At 39.1% G+C, this 18,006-nt stretch overlaps 1 protein-coding gene across 1 annotated transcript; it reads right to left on the bottom strand.

Annotated features, from left to right (window-relative positions):
* Positions 1-1,086: 1,086 nt before the first annotated feature.
* LOC101157210 (inosine-5'-monophosphate dehydrogenase 1b-like) lies at positions 1,087-8,519 on the bottom strand. The gene is made up of 16 exons (XM_004069679.5): positions 7,708-8,519; positions 6,949-7,047; positions 6,042-6,090; positions 5,439-5,540; positions 5,273-5,347; positions 4,918-5,124; positions 4,033-4,120; positions 3,741-3,940; positions 2,793-2,883; positions 2,615-2,710; positions 2,306-2,449; positions 2,066-2,207; positions 1,857-2,000; positions 1,692-1,775; positions 1,548-1,564; positions 1,087-1,449 (listed from the first exon to the last, which is right to left on the bottom strand). The coding sequence occupies exons 1-16, from the start codon at positions 7,932-7,934 to the stop codon at positions 1,346-1,348; spliced, it is 1,869 nt and encodes a 622-aa protein (XP_004069727.2). The 5' UTR covers positions 7,935-8,519; the 3' UTR covers positions 1,087-1,345.
* Between the last annotated feature and the right edge of the window lie 9,487 nt (positions 8,520-18,006).

Below are 18,006 nucleotides of genomic sequence, written 5' to 3' on the forward strand. Positions count from 1 at the left end.
TTGTCAAAATCTATTAAAATTCTTGCCTGTTGAAAAGTTTAGGCCTGTCTATTACCTTGAAAAAGATACAGCAGTTGTGGAAAAGGCATGACAAGCTGGAAAAGTAAAGTCACTGTTGCAGGATACAAAGACTTGACAAGCAAGGCAATGAAAGCCCATTATTCATATTACTATTTAAAATTGCCAGAAAAGTTTTATTAAAAGTTTTGTTTAAATGTATCTGCGTTGCTTGCTAAAATTGACCAGTTTTATTATATTTATTTTTGTTCATCCATTAATGGATTATGAACTGTTTGTTTTGTTCTATCAAAACTGCTATTTATAATCAAAGTTGCAACCACAATCTTAAACTATTCTAAGTAAATTTTCATTTATGTGACTGACTAATTCTCAAAGCAGGTGTTAAATATTTTAAATTGTTAACAGTTCAAACTTGAAAACAGCAAAGACTGAACTATGAAGTCAGGATACAAACAGCATGAACACATTAGAGTCCTTTTTGTTTGATTTGATTAAAACTGTGACTGAAGATATCTCAATTTTCAGCATGTATTCATTCTAACAAAAAAAAAAAACAAAGGGGAAGAACTATTTTAAATAAATTGGCACAATGGCAAAATCTTCTAAAATTTTTTTAATTTTTCACTCTTTACAGGACTTCGAAGAAATTCAGTCAATTCCAATACACAACAAAACAACAGAAGCTTTAAATGATCTGAGTTGAAAATAAACTCTTAAATACTTTTATCGGAGGAAGTTTTATTGAAATTTAAAAAGAAAAAAGAAAGGAAAACAAAGCAACTATTGACGATATGTATTATTGCACTTTAACTGACAACTTCTAAATCAATCTTTAGTAACTATGTCAAGTAAAGAGAAGGCTCAGTCATTGTTTTTCTCTCAATTTTCTGCCTCAAATATGATAGTTGAATTTAATCTAAGCTTTTTTATTCAAATGTGTCAAGAGCCCTGGGTTCCCTCTCAGTAAAACACCACAAAGCTTTTTTTGGTTTGGTGAACAATAAACTAAAATTGAGCAAAAGCATCAGTCTCTAATTTTGCTTAAACATTTGAAATTTACTAAAGCAGCATATAAGTCTTTTATTGCTCTAAATCAGTACTGCCCAAAAGCACTTGAGAACCATGTGCTTCTTTCTAAACCAATGACTTGTAAAAAAAAAAAGTCAAGATTACCCGCTCTTTAACCTTGATTTATGATGACAGCTTTAGACCAGCTACACACTGTAACCCTTATGTTTGACATCCCAAAAGCAGTAAAAAGCAGCGTGAGATTCTAAAGTGACGTTGTGTGGCTAAAACAGCAGCGTTGTGTTGGTGACCTCCATCACATGCGACCATTGCATCTGCTCAAAGCAGCTGGAGTTGGAACATTAGGTCCTGATCGTGCACCTCCTCTTCCTCCGGTCTCAGGGAAGTTGCTCCTTGTGACTACATTTGGAATACAAAAGATTGACAGACATGTAAATACATTTATGAACACCTCTTAAGGGGGACAAGACACGAGATAAGTGCGTGAATGTACTTACATGGCACAAAAGAATATCTAATTCAACAGTTCGGTTTGGAAAAGGACAGAAGGAAAGGAGAATTTAGGTGACGTGATTACAAATCAACCTTATATCCTGCAAAAGGCATTTACAGGATCCAGAAAGGTCACAGGTCAAACATACGAGTGAAGTCCATGAACTCCTCCTTCCATCTGAGCAGACATGGTTCTCTTTTCAAACTTCAGTTCTCCAGAATACATCATTGACCTGGAGAACAACACAAACATAACTGATTTACTGGAATCAAAAAAGTGTTAAAAAAACAAAAACACATAAATGTAAACTTACCGTAAGATAGACAAACTCTTGGCTCCTGTGTCTTGACAGCCATGCTGTATACCCGCAATAAGGTAAGGAACAAACTTCTGAATGGACCCTTTATCTTGCACCGATCCTGAAACCCCTTGTGCCACTTTCACCTTATCTCCCTCACTGCACAGACACGGGTCAATCAGCATCATGAGGGGCAAACGAGTTGTTTAAAGGCACCTCTATACCTGAAGTAACGCTTTTGACTGTTGTTTTTCTCCATGGCATCCAGAGAGCCCATGCCTCTGTACTTTTTCAAGCGAACACCATCTGAAAAGAAATATTCTCCTGGCGCCTCGGTGGTTGCTGCAAGCAGAGACCCCATCATAACTGCAGGCATAAAAAATATCAATAGAGGGAAGAAAAGGGTCATCATCCAGTGGAAAATTAAAAAATAGTATTTTTAACAACTGACTGCCTTTTTCTACCTGTAGATGCTCCTAGAGCGAGAGCCTTGACCACATGCCCCACTGTCTGAATTCCTCCATCAGCAATCACTGGGACCCCAAACCGCCTGGCGTATTCTGCAACCTTGTAAACTGATGTACCTTGAGGCCTTCCGCATGCCATGACTGAAAACCAAGATTAAAACAAAAGGCAAAAATATATTTCCAACATAGACAAGCCATTGTCTATTCTCGAGTGAATAAACTATTTTACATGTTTATATATGCTGTTAGAAGGGTATTTTTTGCTGATAGCAAGCAGACATTCACAAGATGCACACTTCAGTGTACCTTCCTGGGTGATACAGATAGAGCCACATCCCATGCCAACCCTGAGAGCATCTGCGCCTGCATCAATGAGGTTTTTAGCCTGTGCAGCTGTCACCACTAGAGTGAGACAAAGCAACAGAAAACAGATGATTGAGGAAGTGAGTTTTCTGCTAAACAAACTTGTTGCTTCACAACTCACCATTTCCTCCAATCACTTGAATATCAGGATGCTTCTGCTTAATATAGTTTATCATGCTTATTTGATAAACTGAGTTTCCCTGGGAAGAGTCCTGAAAGTAAAACATTTGAAAAATCAAACAAATTCTGTTTATCCATCCATCCATCCATCCATCCATCCATCCATCCATCCATCCATCCATCCATCCATCCATCCATCCATCCATCTTCTTCCGCCTATCCGGGATAGGGGCGCAGAGATGCCCAGACCTCCCTTGCCCCAGCCAATTCCTCCAGCTCCTCTGGGGGGACCCGAGGCGTTCCCAGGCCAGCCGAGAGACATAGTCTCTCCAGCGTGTCCTGGGTCTTCCCCGGGACCACCACCCAGGATGTTTACTGTAACATTAACTGTGAAGGAACATTGCCCATACAGAACTGTAATGTGTTTTACACCTAATTTTCTCCAAATTAAATCAATTTATTAGTCAATTGTTATTAAATGATTTTGCTTATTTATAGGGCTCATCAACAGATTTGATTAGTCAATTTACATTTTGGTTATATAGTCATTTGCATTCTAAAAAAATAGGCAATGTCCAATCCATCAAGATGAATGAAAGTTTGCAGCTAATTAGACTTGAAGGGATTTTGAAAATACTAAACAAAGGTCTTTTCTATTGAGCCCCACACAGTTTTTTCTTAAATGTATTTTTCAGCAGTAGGCTGCATATTGTATACTCAAACTAATATAAAAAATAAGTTCCAACAATTTAAGATAGATTACCTGAAATCAGCTTTGCAATTATGTATTAGTTTGTCATTGAAGTTATTTTTTGTTTTTGTTTTTAAACAGACATATGAAATTTGTACCGGTATCGTAATTACGTAAATGAATAGAGGGTGATAAATGCTTTGAATGCTTTTTACTTTAAAGATATATACATAAATACATACTTTTTTATAAACCTACCAAAACTACCACATCCACTCCAGCCTGCACAAGGAGGTCCAGTCTGTATTTGTCATCTTCCCTGGTACCAATGGCAGCCCCACAAAGCAGCTGTTTGCGGGAGTCCTTGGAAGCCAGGGGGTAGTCTCTGTTCTTTTTTAAGTCAGTTCTAGCTATGATTGCAACCAGCTCATCACTGTCGTTAACGATGGGGAGTTTACCTGCAGACCAGAAAGAAAAACGTAGACGACCCCCCCCCCAAATAAATGTCAAAGTCTGTCTTTTATGAAACAGAATGCCTTTCAAGATTTACCTTTTTTGCTTCTTTGCAGAATGTCATTAGCCTCTTTCAGAGTGACTCCAGCAGGTGCCACAACCAAGTCTTCTCGTTTAGTCATAACCTATATGAAGCAGCAAGTACTGGTAAGCAATGTGTCATTGAAAATATATCCATAGTTGGCATAATTCTTTGAACAAGGTTTTTAATAATAAACATTGTGTGCAAAACCCTATTTCTATTTATTTTGCTACCTAATCTGTAAAAACCAGTTATCAAAAAACCTGTTGGACATGATCTGATCATGACAAGTCTTGGCAGATCTTAGAAGCAAACAAGGCATAACATTTTTTACATTAAGCCTTACTTTTCCATCAGAAAAGGGGTTTAAGGGACTTTACAGTATAAACTCTTTGTCTTTTACCAGGCAGAACAACTAAATAAACGGGTCTGCAGCTGAGCTCTGCTTTTTTAGCATTTAGGGGTGAAGCACAGTTCCAAAGCAACGAAAAGGTGTTTTTCCAGATGTCATGATAAAGGCTCGAAACTACATGTCTAAAGAAGTGCTCGTATGTCTATGACAGGTTTACTTGGCTGTCCTCCAATGAAAAATATAATTTTCAAACATTTTCAATGAAATGGATCAGATCTTATAATATTCACAAAAACACAAAGCTAAATTTTAGATCTCATTCATGTTGCATGAACAAGTGTAAGTTTGATTAAATATTCTTTAAAACAAACAAAAAAAACATTTAAAGTTGCCAGAACTATGGCAAGTAATTAGTGTGGGGTCACTTACAAACCTGTTTTGATCAGATGATGTAATTAGGTTTTTAAATAAAAACTTACAGTAAACAGACAATGAAAGAACAGACATAAGGATTTTGGTACGCAAATCACTGTAGGCGCCATTCTCACCTCTTCAAGAGGCCTGTTGTGCTCCTTTTCAGACAAAAAATCGATATCTCTGGAGGTGACAATACCGACCAGTTTGCTGCCCATTTTTCCAGTCTCTGTCACTGGGATCCCAGAAAAACCATGGCGAATCTTAGCTTCCAGCACATCCCCAACAGTGTGAGTGGGACTCATTACTACTGGGTCTGTTATAAAGCCCTGCTCGAATTTCTGACAAGACAAAGAAAAACGAAGAACTTACTATGACAATGACATAAAACAAATAAGTATTGAGCGATAAAGAGTAAGGAATAATGTAGCACATTCATTTTAAACTTGCCAATGTCTGTCCATGTACTTAGGTGCTTTGACTTCTTACCTTAACTTTGTGCACCTCATTGGCCTGAAACTCAGCTGTGCAGTTATGATGGATTATTCCAATGCCTCCCATCAACTAAAACCAGACAAATCACGGAAGTAAAAAGAAAACATGAATAAAACACAGAAAATATATTTTATTATATCTGTGCATTGTTTGTACTCACTGCCATGGCAATGGCCATAAAAGACTCGGTGACGGTATCCATGGGAGATGAAATAAGAGGCGTCTTCAAGGTGATCTTTTTTGTCAGGGCAGAAGTGAGGTCCTTTAAACAGGGATGGATTTTGAGGTAGATGTTAACAAAAACAAAGCAAACTACTTCAAATATGAACAGTTTTTTGTACAATTGAGCTTTTTGTAGCAGCACAAAGATTCAGGCAGCCTAAAAAGACTGAGGCTTACTTGCTGGCATCACCTGCCGAGTCATGTGATGCAGGTGTGTGTCTGCTCTGAACACCTGGCATCCACAAATCACATGTGACCAAAGCCTGAAATTAATTTTAAGTCCCAGCAGAGTGGAAAATAATACATGGTTGGTAAACAAGTCTTCGCTCTTAGTAATAAGCTATGGACGGATGAAAAGCAGCTAAAAAAGAATCCAAAGCATGTTGGATAAAATCAAATGAAATTTGAAAACTTTTTTACATGAAAGGGGAGAGCAAATTTGAAGTCCAAAGTAATGCAGGACTTAAAAATAGTAGAACGGTGTAAAATTAAATTTGAGACATGCTGCTTAAACATTGTAAAAAAAAAAAAAAAAGCCTACCACTTCATCTGCAGTAAAATCTATAAAACCAGGGAGAATCAAGAAGTCACTGAAGAAAGAAAAGAAGAAAACACTATTATATCACATTTTTTAAACGGTGCAGAGAAAGACTTGTTCAATATTTAAGTATTGTATCAAATATGTATATCTAAATGTATGCTAGGGATGCCACAATTCTCAGTTTAAATCTGAAGCAATGTTGCACCACTACACCAAATCGTGGGGGAAGTGAATTGTAGCATCCGCACTGCACACCCGGTTGTTTACGTTGGAAGTGTTAAAAATGCATTGTGTTAAGGATTAATTATTTTTTGTTTTATTACATTACAGGAGGCTTAGTGGGAGGCACATGAAATATTTTTCTTCATTGGTGATTGCTTATAAAAAATGATTTTTTTTTGGATAATTTTCTTTTACAAAATGAAACAAAATGATGGGGAGAGTGAAATGTTGCATCCCCCAGTGTTAACCTATGTTAGAAACATTTCTATTCACTGGGGGGGAGTATATTATAATTAGTATAGTTTAAGGTTAACGGTACAGGTTAAGTTCAGTGATCGGAGTTGTTAAAGCTAACAGTTAAGACAAAAAAATCTGCCCACATTTCAACCCATTGCATTTATCCGTTGCTCACTAATAAACCCAACAAAGCTCCCATTAGTAAAACTACTCTGACATCCATTAACACACTGACACAGGAACACACACACTTTAGCTAGATGCTTTTAAGCTTTTACGTTTTTAATACTTGTGAAGTGAAGCAGATGTGATATCAGTGCTATTTTAGGAACATTTAATGGAAAACACTACATTAGTCATAATTTTTGCTTAATCTATATGCTTTTGTGGTTGGTACAGCAAAGTTGACTACAAAATATTATGTATAATATATGTTTTACTGTCTTACTTGTATGTCAGCCCATCACAGTTCACAAAAAGCTGTTGTGCCGTGAGTCCATCTTCAGGTACATAACCTGTGCCTCCACTGATCAGATAATCTGCCATGCTGAAATGTGAAAGTAAACAATTAATTGCATAATTTACAAGTGGTAACACTTTTTTTCTCACATCAAAATGTTCCATATGGACTGAAAAGACATCCGTTCTCATGTTAAATGTGGCTTAGTTTAATTCAAGAACATCATATACGTTTTTATTGTATTATTTTGTATATATATTAAATTCCTGATTTTACATTATTTTATATGAGCAAAACATCTTGAAATTGCTGTTAGTATAATTGCATTAGCAACAAACCAGCTTTAACTCACAGGTAAAGGTTTATCATGAACCAGTTTATCCCTTGGCCAGAACAAGGATGTTGTTTGCCCTTGTCTTTATTTGTTTGACCTGTGCTGTGGCCAGATCAGGAAAGGAAAAAGGAAACACTGACAAAAGGAGAGCATCCATGTCAATGGAAACTGTCTTACACAGGTGCATAGGTAAGAGGATTTGGTCGGCTGCCGAGACTTGAGACAAATTAGCTTTTCAGAGTAGACAGTAAGTGCTCCTAAAAAGTGACAACATATCATGTGTTGCTGGTTATAAATAATTTAGAATGCTTTTTACTGAGTTCCTGGGTGACATACAATAACCTTAGTAATTTGGGGGAATAAAATACCTTCAAGTAGACCAGGAATAGTAATAGATGTGTCTAAATACTGACCTTTCTGGCCCGTATCCAGCTTGGATGCGTGTGGCGCTGTATCTCTGCGCTGCCGTCTCATGTCCATGTGAGGTTGGGTGGGCATAGGTCACACATGGATGAGAGGGATCCCCTCCTCTGTTTGAAGCGAATGGCCAAGCTGGTTCAGTGTCTCCTACAATCCTTCTATAGTCAATCTCGTAGTTGTCCCTTTCTCGTCCAAAGTGCTCATAATCATGACACTCCATTTCCAGGAAAATCAGTGTGCTGACCTCCACAGGTCGGTCCTCACTTCATACAAACAAACTTCCTCTCTCTGATATTCCCTCCAACTCTCAGTCTCTCCTCAAGCAACTTGTTGCCTACAGGTGTACAGCCAGCATTGCTAGTAAACAGTGTCCTCCGCAGATCCCCAGAGACTCAATTTGCTGCTCACCTACAAGCACTGATGAGCACAAAATGCTTTGAGCGCATATTCACACCTTCCAGACACACACAAAGGACAGTAGAAAGCTTACTTGCCATCACCCCTGTTGTCTAAGAGACCAGTTTGTAAAAAAAGAAAAAAGTTGACACATGTTAAGTTTTTTAAAACAACTAGCATGTAAAAACACATCCAGATGGATTATCAATGAATCCTTTAACCAGTGCTGTTAGAAGATTTATATCCCAGCATGGCATCACATTTCCTTATTCCTTAGGCTCGAGAAACGATGGTCAGTGAGAAGGTGAGTCAGGTCTAGATAAGCCAGCAAAGACAGAAACTGGACCTGGTTGGTTGGTTAGTTCATTGGTGGAGGCTTTTCTCCACTCAGGCTGCTAAGCTTAATTGTGCTTCTGACTGCAGCAGACGTCACTCTCCCACAAAGAGGATTGGGATTATTAAAGTGGGGTGGAGTGAGATGGGCGTGTGGAGTGGGGTGGGGTGGGGTGAAGAAGTAAGACTAAGGAGGAAACAAGTGTGAAAATGTGTATGTTTACCGCCTGTCAGAAGACACAGCTTTGATAGAGGAAATCATATCGTTATCCTTTAATGGTTTAGTTGGTTATCTGTGTTTGAGGATCTGAGCATGTTCTCACATTCATTTTAACTAAATCCAAACAGCTGCCTCAGTTTTGCAATTTGTGAGCATCTGAAATCCCCAGTGCGGTATTTCTTTTCTTTAGATACATTTTTTAAATGTTTATTTTTATGAATGAATTTAAAGCCACAATTCATTTTGTCACTTGGATAATTACTCAATGACAGAAGTGACCAATTGACCTATATTTGAAAATGGTCAAGGAGAGTAATTTGTCTCCTACCATCATCCACAGGTGACTGACCTGAAAGTAATTGGGGATTGAAACAGAAAAGCCTCTTATAAAGTCTCTCTCTCCCTGTGTTTTTCTCTGTTGTGTCTCTCGCTTTTGACCTGTCTGCCCACTTATCTTCATTGAACAGGGTAAAAAAAATTAAGCACAATGGGTAAACAAATATTTTTTTTAATGGGAAGTTAAAGGAAACTGTACACACTTTGAGAAACTTAAACTGTTTCATGCAGATTTATAAGCTGTATTTTCTACTTTAAAGACCCAATATGGTGGGGTTGTTAGTTTGGGGTTGTGAGGTGGGGTTGTAAGTTTGGCGCTGTAAGCTCACGGGAGAGAGTGTAAAAAAAGGAGTGGTGGAAAATGGGGCTGGCTTACTCTGTGCCAACAATCCCACCCACAACTCAGAGGCAAAGGTCTGATGAACTGCTGCCTCTCTGCAGAAACTATGTCCTAGAAAATGACACCTTATTTATTTATTTTTTTTGCCTTAAACAGCATAATCATAATTAAAAGACCTCTGGTAACACTTTTATCATAGATCAAAAGATGATTGGAGTGGGACTTTAACAGAGGAGCAAAGTGCTTTATGGTAAGGAGTCCCATTCATCTATGCACACACACATTCACACACTGTTGGTGACAGAGCTGCCATGCAAGGCGCTAACCAGACCACTAGGAGCATTGTGTTTTTCAGGTTCTTGCCTAAAGACATTTAGACACATGGGCAGATAAAACAGAGGAGGTTCTCACAAGCCCTATTTTGTTAGTTATGTCTAAAGTCTATGGGATTAACGCCAAATCGAGTCCCAAGTCTTTTGCTGGAATTTTAAGTCAGTTTTCAAGTCCTAAAACTTTAGATAAAAAAAACCATTTTATTTTAATAAATTGTATCTAAAATAACCACCACACAATGAAGCTGTGGGAAAGAGTAGTGGAAGCCAGGCTTAGGAAGAAGGTGGAGATCTGTGAGCAGCAGTATGGTTTCATGCCCCGTAAGAGCACCACTGATGCCATTTTTGCTTTGAGAATGTTGATGGAAAAGTACAGAGAAGGTCAGAAGGAGCTGCATTGTGTGTTCGTAGATTTAGAGAAGGCGTATGACAGGGTGCCGAGGGAGGAGCTGTGGTACTGTATGAGGTCGTCTGGAGTGGCAGAGAAGTATGTCAGAGTAGTTCAGGACATGTATGAGAGAAGTATGACGGTGGTGAGATGTGCTGTAGGTCAGACAGAGGAGTTCAAGGTGGAGGTGGGACTACACCAAGGATCAGCTTTGAGTCCTTTTTTGTTTGCTATGCTGATGGACAGGCTGACAGACGAGGTAAGACAGGAATCTCCCTGGACAATGATGTTTGCGGATGACATTGTAATTTGCAGTGAGAGTAGAGAGCAGGTGGAGGAACAGCTAGAGAGGTGGAGGTTTGCTCTGGAAAGAAGAGGCATGAAGGTCAGTCATAGTAAGACAGAATACATGTGTCTGAACGAGAGGGATCAAGGTAGAAGCGTTAGGTTACAGGGGGCTGAGGTGAAGAAGGTGCAGGAGTTTAAGTACTTGGGGTCAACAGTTCAGTGTGATGGGGAGTGTGGAAAAGAGGTGAAGAGGCGAGTGCAGGCAGGTTGGAGCGGGTGGAGGAAAGTGTCAGGAGTGTTGTGTGACAGAAGAGTGCCAGCAAGACTCAAAGGAAAGGTGTACAAGACAGTGGTGAGACCAGCTCTGCTCTATGGGTTAGAGACGGTAGCAGTGAGACAGAGACAAGAGGGTGAGATGGAGGTAGCGGAGATGAAGATGTTGAGGTTCTCCTTAGGAGTGACCAGGTTAGACAGGATAAGGAACGAGTACATCAGAGGGACGGCTCATGTTGCCTGTGTTAGGGACAAAGTCAGAGAAGCCAGACTGAGATGGTTTGGACATGTTCAGAGGAGGAATAGTGGATATATTGGTAGAAGGATGTTGGAGATGGAGCTGCCTGGCAGGAGGGCAAGAGGACGGCCAAAGAGGAGATATATGGATGTCTTAACAGAGGACATGAAGTTGGCTGGTGTTAGGGTAGAAGATGTCCATGATAGAGTGAGGTGGAGGACGATGATTCGCTGTGGCGACCCCTGATGGGAAAAGCCGAAAGAGAAAGAAGAAGAAGAGTATCTAAAATAACTTGTTAGAACACAATAACAGGCAGTTGGCATTTCTATATTCTTAAAGCAAAAGCATTTTATGGAGGGCTTTTATTATTTGATCTGATAGCAATGGTCTGCAGACAAAAATTGAGAAAAAACAAATGAAAATTGTACACAAGTCCAAGACATTAAATCAAGTTTCATATCTCAGGTCAGAGTTTCAATTCCAAACCACACACAAAGCAAAACCTAAAGAACCCATTTTAGATATATGTAAAATGTCATATTATATGAGTAGTACATTCCTTTCACATTACAAAAAAAATTGCATACCAGTAGTTTGATAAAGAAGATATATCATTTGGTTTTTCTTGAAAACTTTACTTATAGTACCAGGTTGACTCTGAGAAGAAGATTTATGGGAAAAGTGATTTTCACATAATGTGTCATAACAGTTGACAGGAATGTAACCGGAGACACACTGCAGAGCATACCACAGTTTCTGAACAGGACCATACACCTCAACTTCACCATGCAACATGTATAACATAAACTGGCTCAGTTTTTTAATTTTTTAATGCACTTGTATTGACTATTTTCTCAACATGTGTGTGAAGAATATTTAGAAACTGCCTTTAACTTTTATTACACTAATGGTTTAAACTTAATTCACTGAGCATGTATTGTCATCTCAAAATTATATTACATTTGAAGAAAGCACAGCCAAACTATTGTTCTAACAGTTTCTTCCCATACTCCCTCTTTTCTGTGCATGTTTTCTGCTGAGCAGGCCTCAGACTTATCTTCACTTTAGCCTTGGAGCTTCTCTCCACCAGTAACCTGTGGGCATGTTTTTCACACGAGGTCCATCGGACGATCTTCTGAATATGCAAATGCAGGGTATTTATACCAAGCCCATCCCTGAACTCTTTGGTTCGGACTTTGAATGTACCATGTTCATGTCTGTCCCCTTCGTGTTTGTGCGAAGTAAAACCTCCACAAAAGCTAAGTAACTGTCTCTGAGTCATTGTTCATTCATTTCTGTGTGCTGGAAACTGAAAAGGGAACGAACCAACCTAATATTTTTATTAATACAGTCCTTTCTAGAAAATCCAGTTTCCTCACATTTGGTCCTCGCACACAGAAATGAATGAATAATGACTCAGAGACAGTTAATTAGGCTTCTTTTCTGATTCTCCAAGCTTTTTCTGCTGATTAGATTCAGTGCTGGAGGATCCATAAAAAGGGTTACTTGGGTGGGAACTCTGGTTTGTGATTGAAATTGAGAAGCTGGTTCTCAGGACAGCCACATCCGCAAAGGGGCCTAGCCTTTTGTAGAAGCATGGTGTGGTCGATGACTTCCTGAGAACGTTGTGGCTGATCGTCATTCATAAACCTAGAAAAGATGGGTGGGACTCATTCACAAAATCTCACTAAAAAGAAAAAAAGCACATTGATCAGGTCCAGAAAGCTTTTCATAAAGTTTGGAAGTATGTGGAAAGTCAGGATCAGATATAAATCAAGTATTTGGATAAATGGGTTAAAGATTATGGATTTCATAGAAAGTTAAGCAGCCTCAGAGTGCAGGACAGAGCAGAAGGAGGGGGAGCAGCTTCTCAGATCAGAGTGCGCGTGCCCGAGCCTGCAGACAGGCTGATGAGGACTCGCAGAAAGGAGGGGTGATTTCTCCATTGTAAGCAGATATAACAGCTTTCTCTGCTCTCCGAATAATGATAGGACGTGTTTTAGTGTGTATTTTAGTGTTTAGGATATGGACAAGGGTAGATGTTCAGGAAAAGTTATAGAAAGTCTCATTTCTTACAAAGCAGCCGTGGATCAGTTTGTGCAGGACACACCTCCCTCTTGCATAAACATGATCAGACTCAGATGGCGGGTGCCGCCTTTCCTTTTTTAGTTCACTTTCCCCTGCTCGTAAAAAGTTTGATTGCAGTCTTCTGACCCCACTGATCAGGTCCCTGCATTTCTGCTTGTAAATCAGGATTGACCCCTTAAAAGCATTCCTGAGGATCTCTGGTTCACTGACTCGCCCTTACATTTTTTTTAATGGACATGTCTGCTAATCTTTCTAAGTTTCAACTCTCAGGGCAATAAGTGCGGTAAGACTAAACTCCAGCTGGCCCAAGCACAGGTTAAATTTTTCGGGACATTTAGTTTCTGTTTCTAGCAAAATTATTTATCTCCTTGGACCTCACCACCTTATCTGATCAGCCCCCCACCTTTACTCACTCGCTGTAAGCTGCAGCTGCTTGCGCGGCTGATAGTTGAAACACTGTGAACTGTGATTCTCTTGTGCGAATTCTCCAGAATCACATGCAGTATGCTCCACTCCCTTCCGTCCAAGCATTACCATTAGTCAAACTGTTATCAGCCTGTTCATGCTGCTGTTGAAATGAGACACAGTTCTTGTCTGTTTCACTTTCAAGGTGTTTTTTCACAATTTTTATTTTTTAATTTTTATTTATTTTATTTTATTTTATTTTTTTCCTGATTTTTTTTTCTACTCTCATGCCTGGCTCTACTGACACCAATGATGATTTACATGATTGTTTGAAGAAAGCTGTGAGAACAAAGGAACGCATTGAGTCTGCCTCCAGCTCTCTCCTCCCCACAGACTCTGCATCCCCACCAGAAGGCCTCTGTCGGTGACCGGGTTTTCCTGCAGACCATTTATCGAACTGATTGGTCACACCCGAGGTGGACAGGACCCTTCAAGGTTCTCCTCACCATGTCAACTGCAGTACACATTGCTGAACGACCCTCCTGGATTCACGTAAGCCACTGTAAATTGCTGAGCGCCTACGAGACAGACATTTTGAGACACATCCCTGGTTGAAGTCCAACTACGGAGCCGCCGCAGTGTGACACTACTCCTGGCGAGGGGAGCTCCCTGATGTGTTTCCTCTAGCGCTCCTCTCTTCCAGCTACAGTGAGCTTCGAACCAGCTAACATGGGTCCAGCTGTTCCTCGTGGTTTCATCATCTCACTAACATCATCAATGAGGTCAAGTCCCTTAAATCACAAATTTCTTCTCAGATGACTGACGCCTACTGGTCTGGGTCCCCACTTTATTGGTTTACTTCTGGTGGAGTGTACTGATAAAACTAGTCACTCCGGTCCTCTGTGTGTTGTTTTTCTTTTTTCTTTTTGTCACCTGTTTGATTCCATGTGTCAAATGAATGATCGCTGTCAGGCCTCTGCCGACTCTATCGGCATTATGCCAACAATTAACCTAATTCGCATCCGCTCGTGGTTGAACCTGGTCTTTACAGATTTATTTTATTGTTTTTATTTTGTTTGATTTGATTTTTTTTTTTTTTATATTCCTAATTTTTTAATTTGTTTCTTGTTCTATGTAAATTTAATTAATGATTTTGTGCCGAGGTTTGGACTGGTGATGCATGCATATCCTTAGTGATGGCTGCTGAGGGGCACAGAGCCGTTGATGAGTTTTGCTCTCCCTGATCGCTCAATGAATGTTTCACACAGATGGTATAAGTTTAGCCCTGGAGGTTTTCGCATCAACACTCATGTATCACCTACCACCTCTGATATGCTCATTTATTTACGTTGATTTTATGTTTTCTTTTGAATTTACCTGTACCTCTATACTTGTTTTCGATGCAGAGCCGATATGCTGCCTATACTGAAAATCTTCGTGAAATGGTATATGGTTGATGATGACAGGAGTTCTGCTGACTTTCCATATATAATTTTGATATGACAAACAGGGGGGTATGTGAAGAATAGTTAGAAACTGCCTTTAACTTTTATTACACTAATGGTTTAAACCTAATTCACTGAGCATGTATTGTCATCTCAAAATTATATTACATTTGAAGAAAGCACAGCCAAACTATTGTTCTAACAGTTTCTTCCCATACTCCCTCTTTTCTGTGCATGTTTTCTGCTGAGCAGGCCTCAGACTTATCTTCACTTTAGCCTTGGAGCTTCTCTCCACCAGTAACCTGTGGGCGTGTTTTTCACACGAGGTCCATCGGACGATCTTCTGAATATGCAAATGCAGGGTATTTATACCAAGCCCATCCCTGAACTCTTTGGTTCGGACTTTGAATGCACCATGTTCATGTCTGTCCCCTTCGTGTTTGTGCGAAGTAAAACCTCCACAAAAGCTAAGTAACTGTCTCTGAGTCATTATTCATTCATTTCTGTGTGCTGGAAACTGAAAAGGGAACGAACCAACCTAATATTTTTATTAATACAGTCCTTTCTAGAAAATCCAGTTTCCTCACAATGTGGAAACTACGGAAATATATAAACACGTTTAGTCTATTATATTGATGCACATGCTTGTATCTTACTGATCAAAAATGCAATGTATGTATGCAATGTCACTGAAATGTATTCAGCACACAAGAGTGGCATTAAACAAACTGGTAAAAAAAAATATATATATATATATATATATATATATACATTTTCGGCATCATCATAATCAAAACACCACTGGAAGTGCTTTTAAAGAAGATGATTGGTGTAGATCTTTATTTGCAAGATGAAGCATGCATAGATTGAGGGTATACACAAACATTTTCAGGAAATCAAAACATGTACTCTTGATTCCTTATTTCTTTTTCTTGCCGTGTATTGGACTTTCCTCTAAGACTAAGATAAGTTTGAAGCTGCTTATGCAAATGGGGAATCCAGTTTCGCAGTAACAGGCATGACGCTGCAAAACTATTGTTTTATTTTAGGGATGTTCCTGCTCATGCGTTGTGAGCAACTGACAAATTCAATGCTGTGATATTTTCTCTTTATGGGACATGGATAGATGGTGGAAATTGTCTTTATTTATAACACATGCAGTTTTGAAATACCTTAATTTAAAGCCTTTAACTTATTGTATAAGTTCGCAAAATATTAAAAATATAAAGATTATTGCAATAGACTTACATTTTCATATACATATATTTGGGTTTTAATGTCAGCTTTCAGTCAATGATGAATACAAAATTAAGACAGTAGAGTGTAAAGGTCTGTTAGTATTTGTATTTCCTTGTCGAAATGATTTCTTGGAAATTCATTCATTTTTCATCTTCTGCCGTTTTATCCCTTTCGGGGTCACGGGGCTGCCGGAGCCTATCCCGGTTGCCGGAAACTGTTTTTATAAATGTTTTAACCCATAAGAACCCATTGTGACATCAGTGTGACAGAGAAACATCAAAAATGTGTTTAGTGGGCCACTTGGTCTGTCATGTGTCACACTTAATTTTCCCTTTTAGGCAAATTAGGTCTGGTCATGACAATCTGGTCATGACAAAGACGAGGCTTGTGTTATACCTGTTTTATCAGATCTAATATGTTAAGATTCATAACAGAGAAATGAAGGAGAGCTGTCTGTTTAACAAGAAAACATGACCAAAACAGCCTGGCAAGTTAGGGCATGTTTCAGTAAAAACGCACATAGCATTTCTCAGATTGTTCTTCCCACAATTTCACTTTCAGATTAAAGTTTGATTTATGGTCTCTCTAAGTAAGTACTTTACAAATTGCATACTTCTGAACTGTGTTGGTTTAGAAGTCTAAATGGACAACTACTTTGTGACTTCCCAACAAAAATTCTCAATTTGTGTAGTGTACGACACTTAAGCCAAATTTATATACCGGTATATGGCGTCTTCAAAGCCAGTTTAGCTCGTGCTGGTTTGCGGCGCCTTCCGTCCGTGAAACCTGGGTTCGACTCCGGGCTGCTCCCTGTTCCCTTCTCTACCTCTGTGCCGGTTCCAAGCCCGGTTTGAGAAGGTTGCGTCAGGAAGGGCATCCGGCGTAAAACATTGCCAAAATTTACTATGCGACTTGTTCGCTGTGGCGACCCCTGATGGGAGAAGCCGAAAGTGGAAGATATGGCGTCTTCAAATGACCCGAGTGAAACAAGGCGCTGTACGTAAACAGCTCAAAACATATAAAACAACAACTAAAAGGTTGAAACAATTGAAGGTGAAAAAATAAAAAATAAGTACCATAAAAACATGTTAAAACATGTGGCATTTTTCTCATAATGGAGAACAAATATAAAAGAATTTAAGATTAAAATTCCTTTTTTTTTTTTTTTTGTGATAGTTTAGGAGCTTATAAAAAGCATGCAATTTGAAAAAGCTCTCAGTTGGGACGCAGTAATTAAAATGGGCGGGCCAAAGTCTTCCTGCTCCGTTCCATTCTGATGAGTCCATTTGCGACAGATAGACCTAATAACGTCTTTGTTCTCCTCGTCTGAGCTGGTATCTGGCTCAAAATTGTACAGCTGGATAGCAACAATATTGCTCACTATTTTAGCAACACCCAAAACATTAGTGGGAGTGGGGTTTCTCCATGACAACAGTCCCACCTTCGGGCGAATTTCCGATGAACTACTACTACTCTGAAGAAACTATGTTCTAGAAAGCAACACAGTTTTTTTTATTTTTGGCTAGAAACGACATAATCATAATTAAAAGACCGCTGGAAGTGCTTTTACAAAAGATGATTGGAGCGGATCTTTATTTGCAAGATGAAACATGCATAGATTTAGGGTGTACACAAACCCTTTTTGCTAAGTTATCTGCAAAATCTGTCATAGGGAAGTACTTGTGGCTTGTCTCCTTGCGTACCCACAGTTCAGAGAGCATGACAGGAAAAGAAAAAGACTTCCTCATTTAGTGCCTGGAACCAGGAAATCTGTCTCCGAGTTAAACCAACACATTCCAAATAGGGCCAAGGTTTAAGTTGAAGTTCTAAAATAATACAATGGAAATCCATGATCTCACAGCAAAATAACAACAAACGTGTTTCACAAAGTTCACAATGAAGTGTGACCCATTTAAATTCAGGAAGGAGGCTACTTCCTGTTTTCACAGTTTCAAAGGGCATGGTTGTGGT

Source organism: Oryzias latipes, chromosome 6 (assembly GCF_053564925.1).
Source record: "Oryzias latipes strain Hd-rR chromosome 6, Olatipes_Hd-rR_3.1".
Lineage (NCBI taxonomy): Eukaryota > Metazoa > Chordata > Actinopteri > Beloniformes > Adrianichthyidae > Oryzias > Oryzias latipes.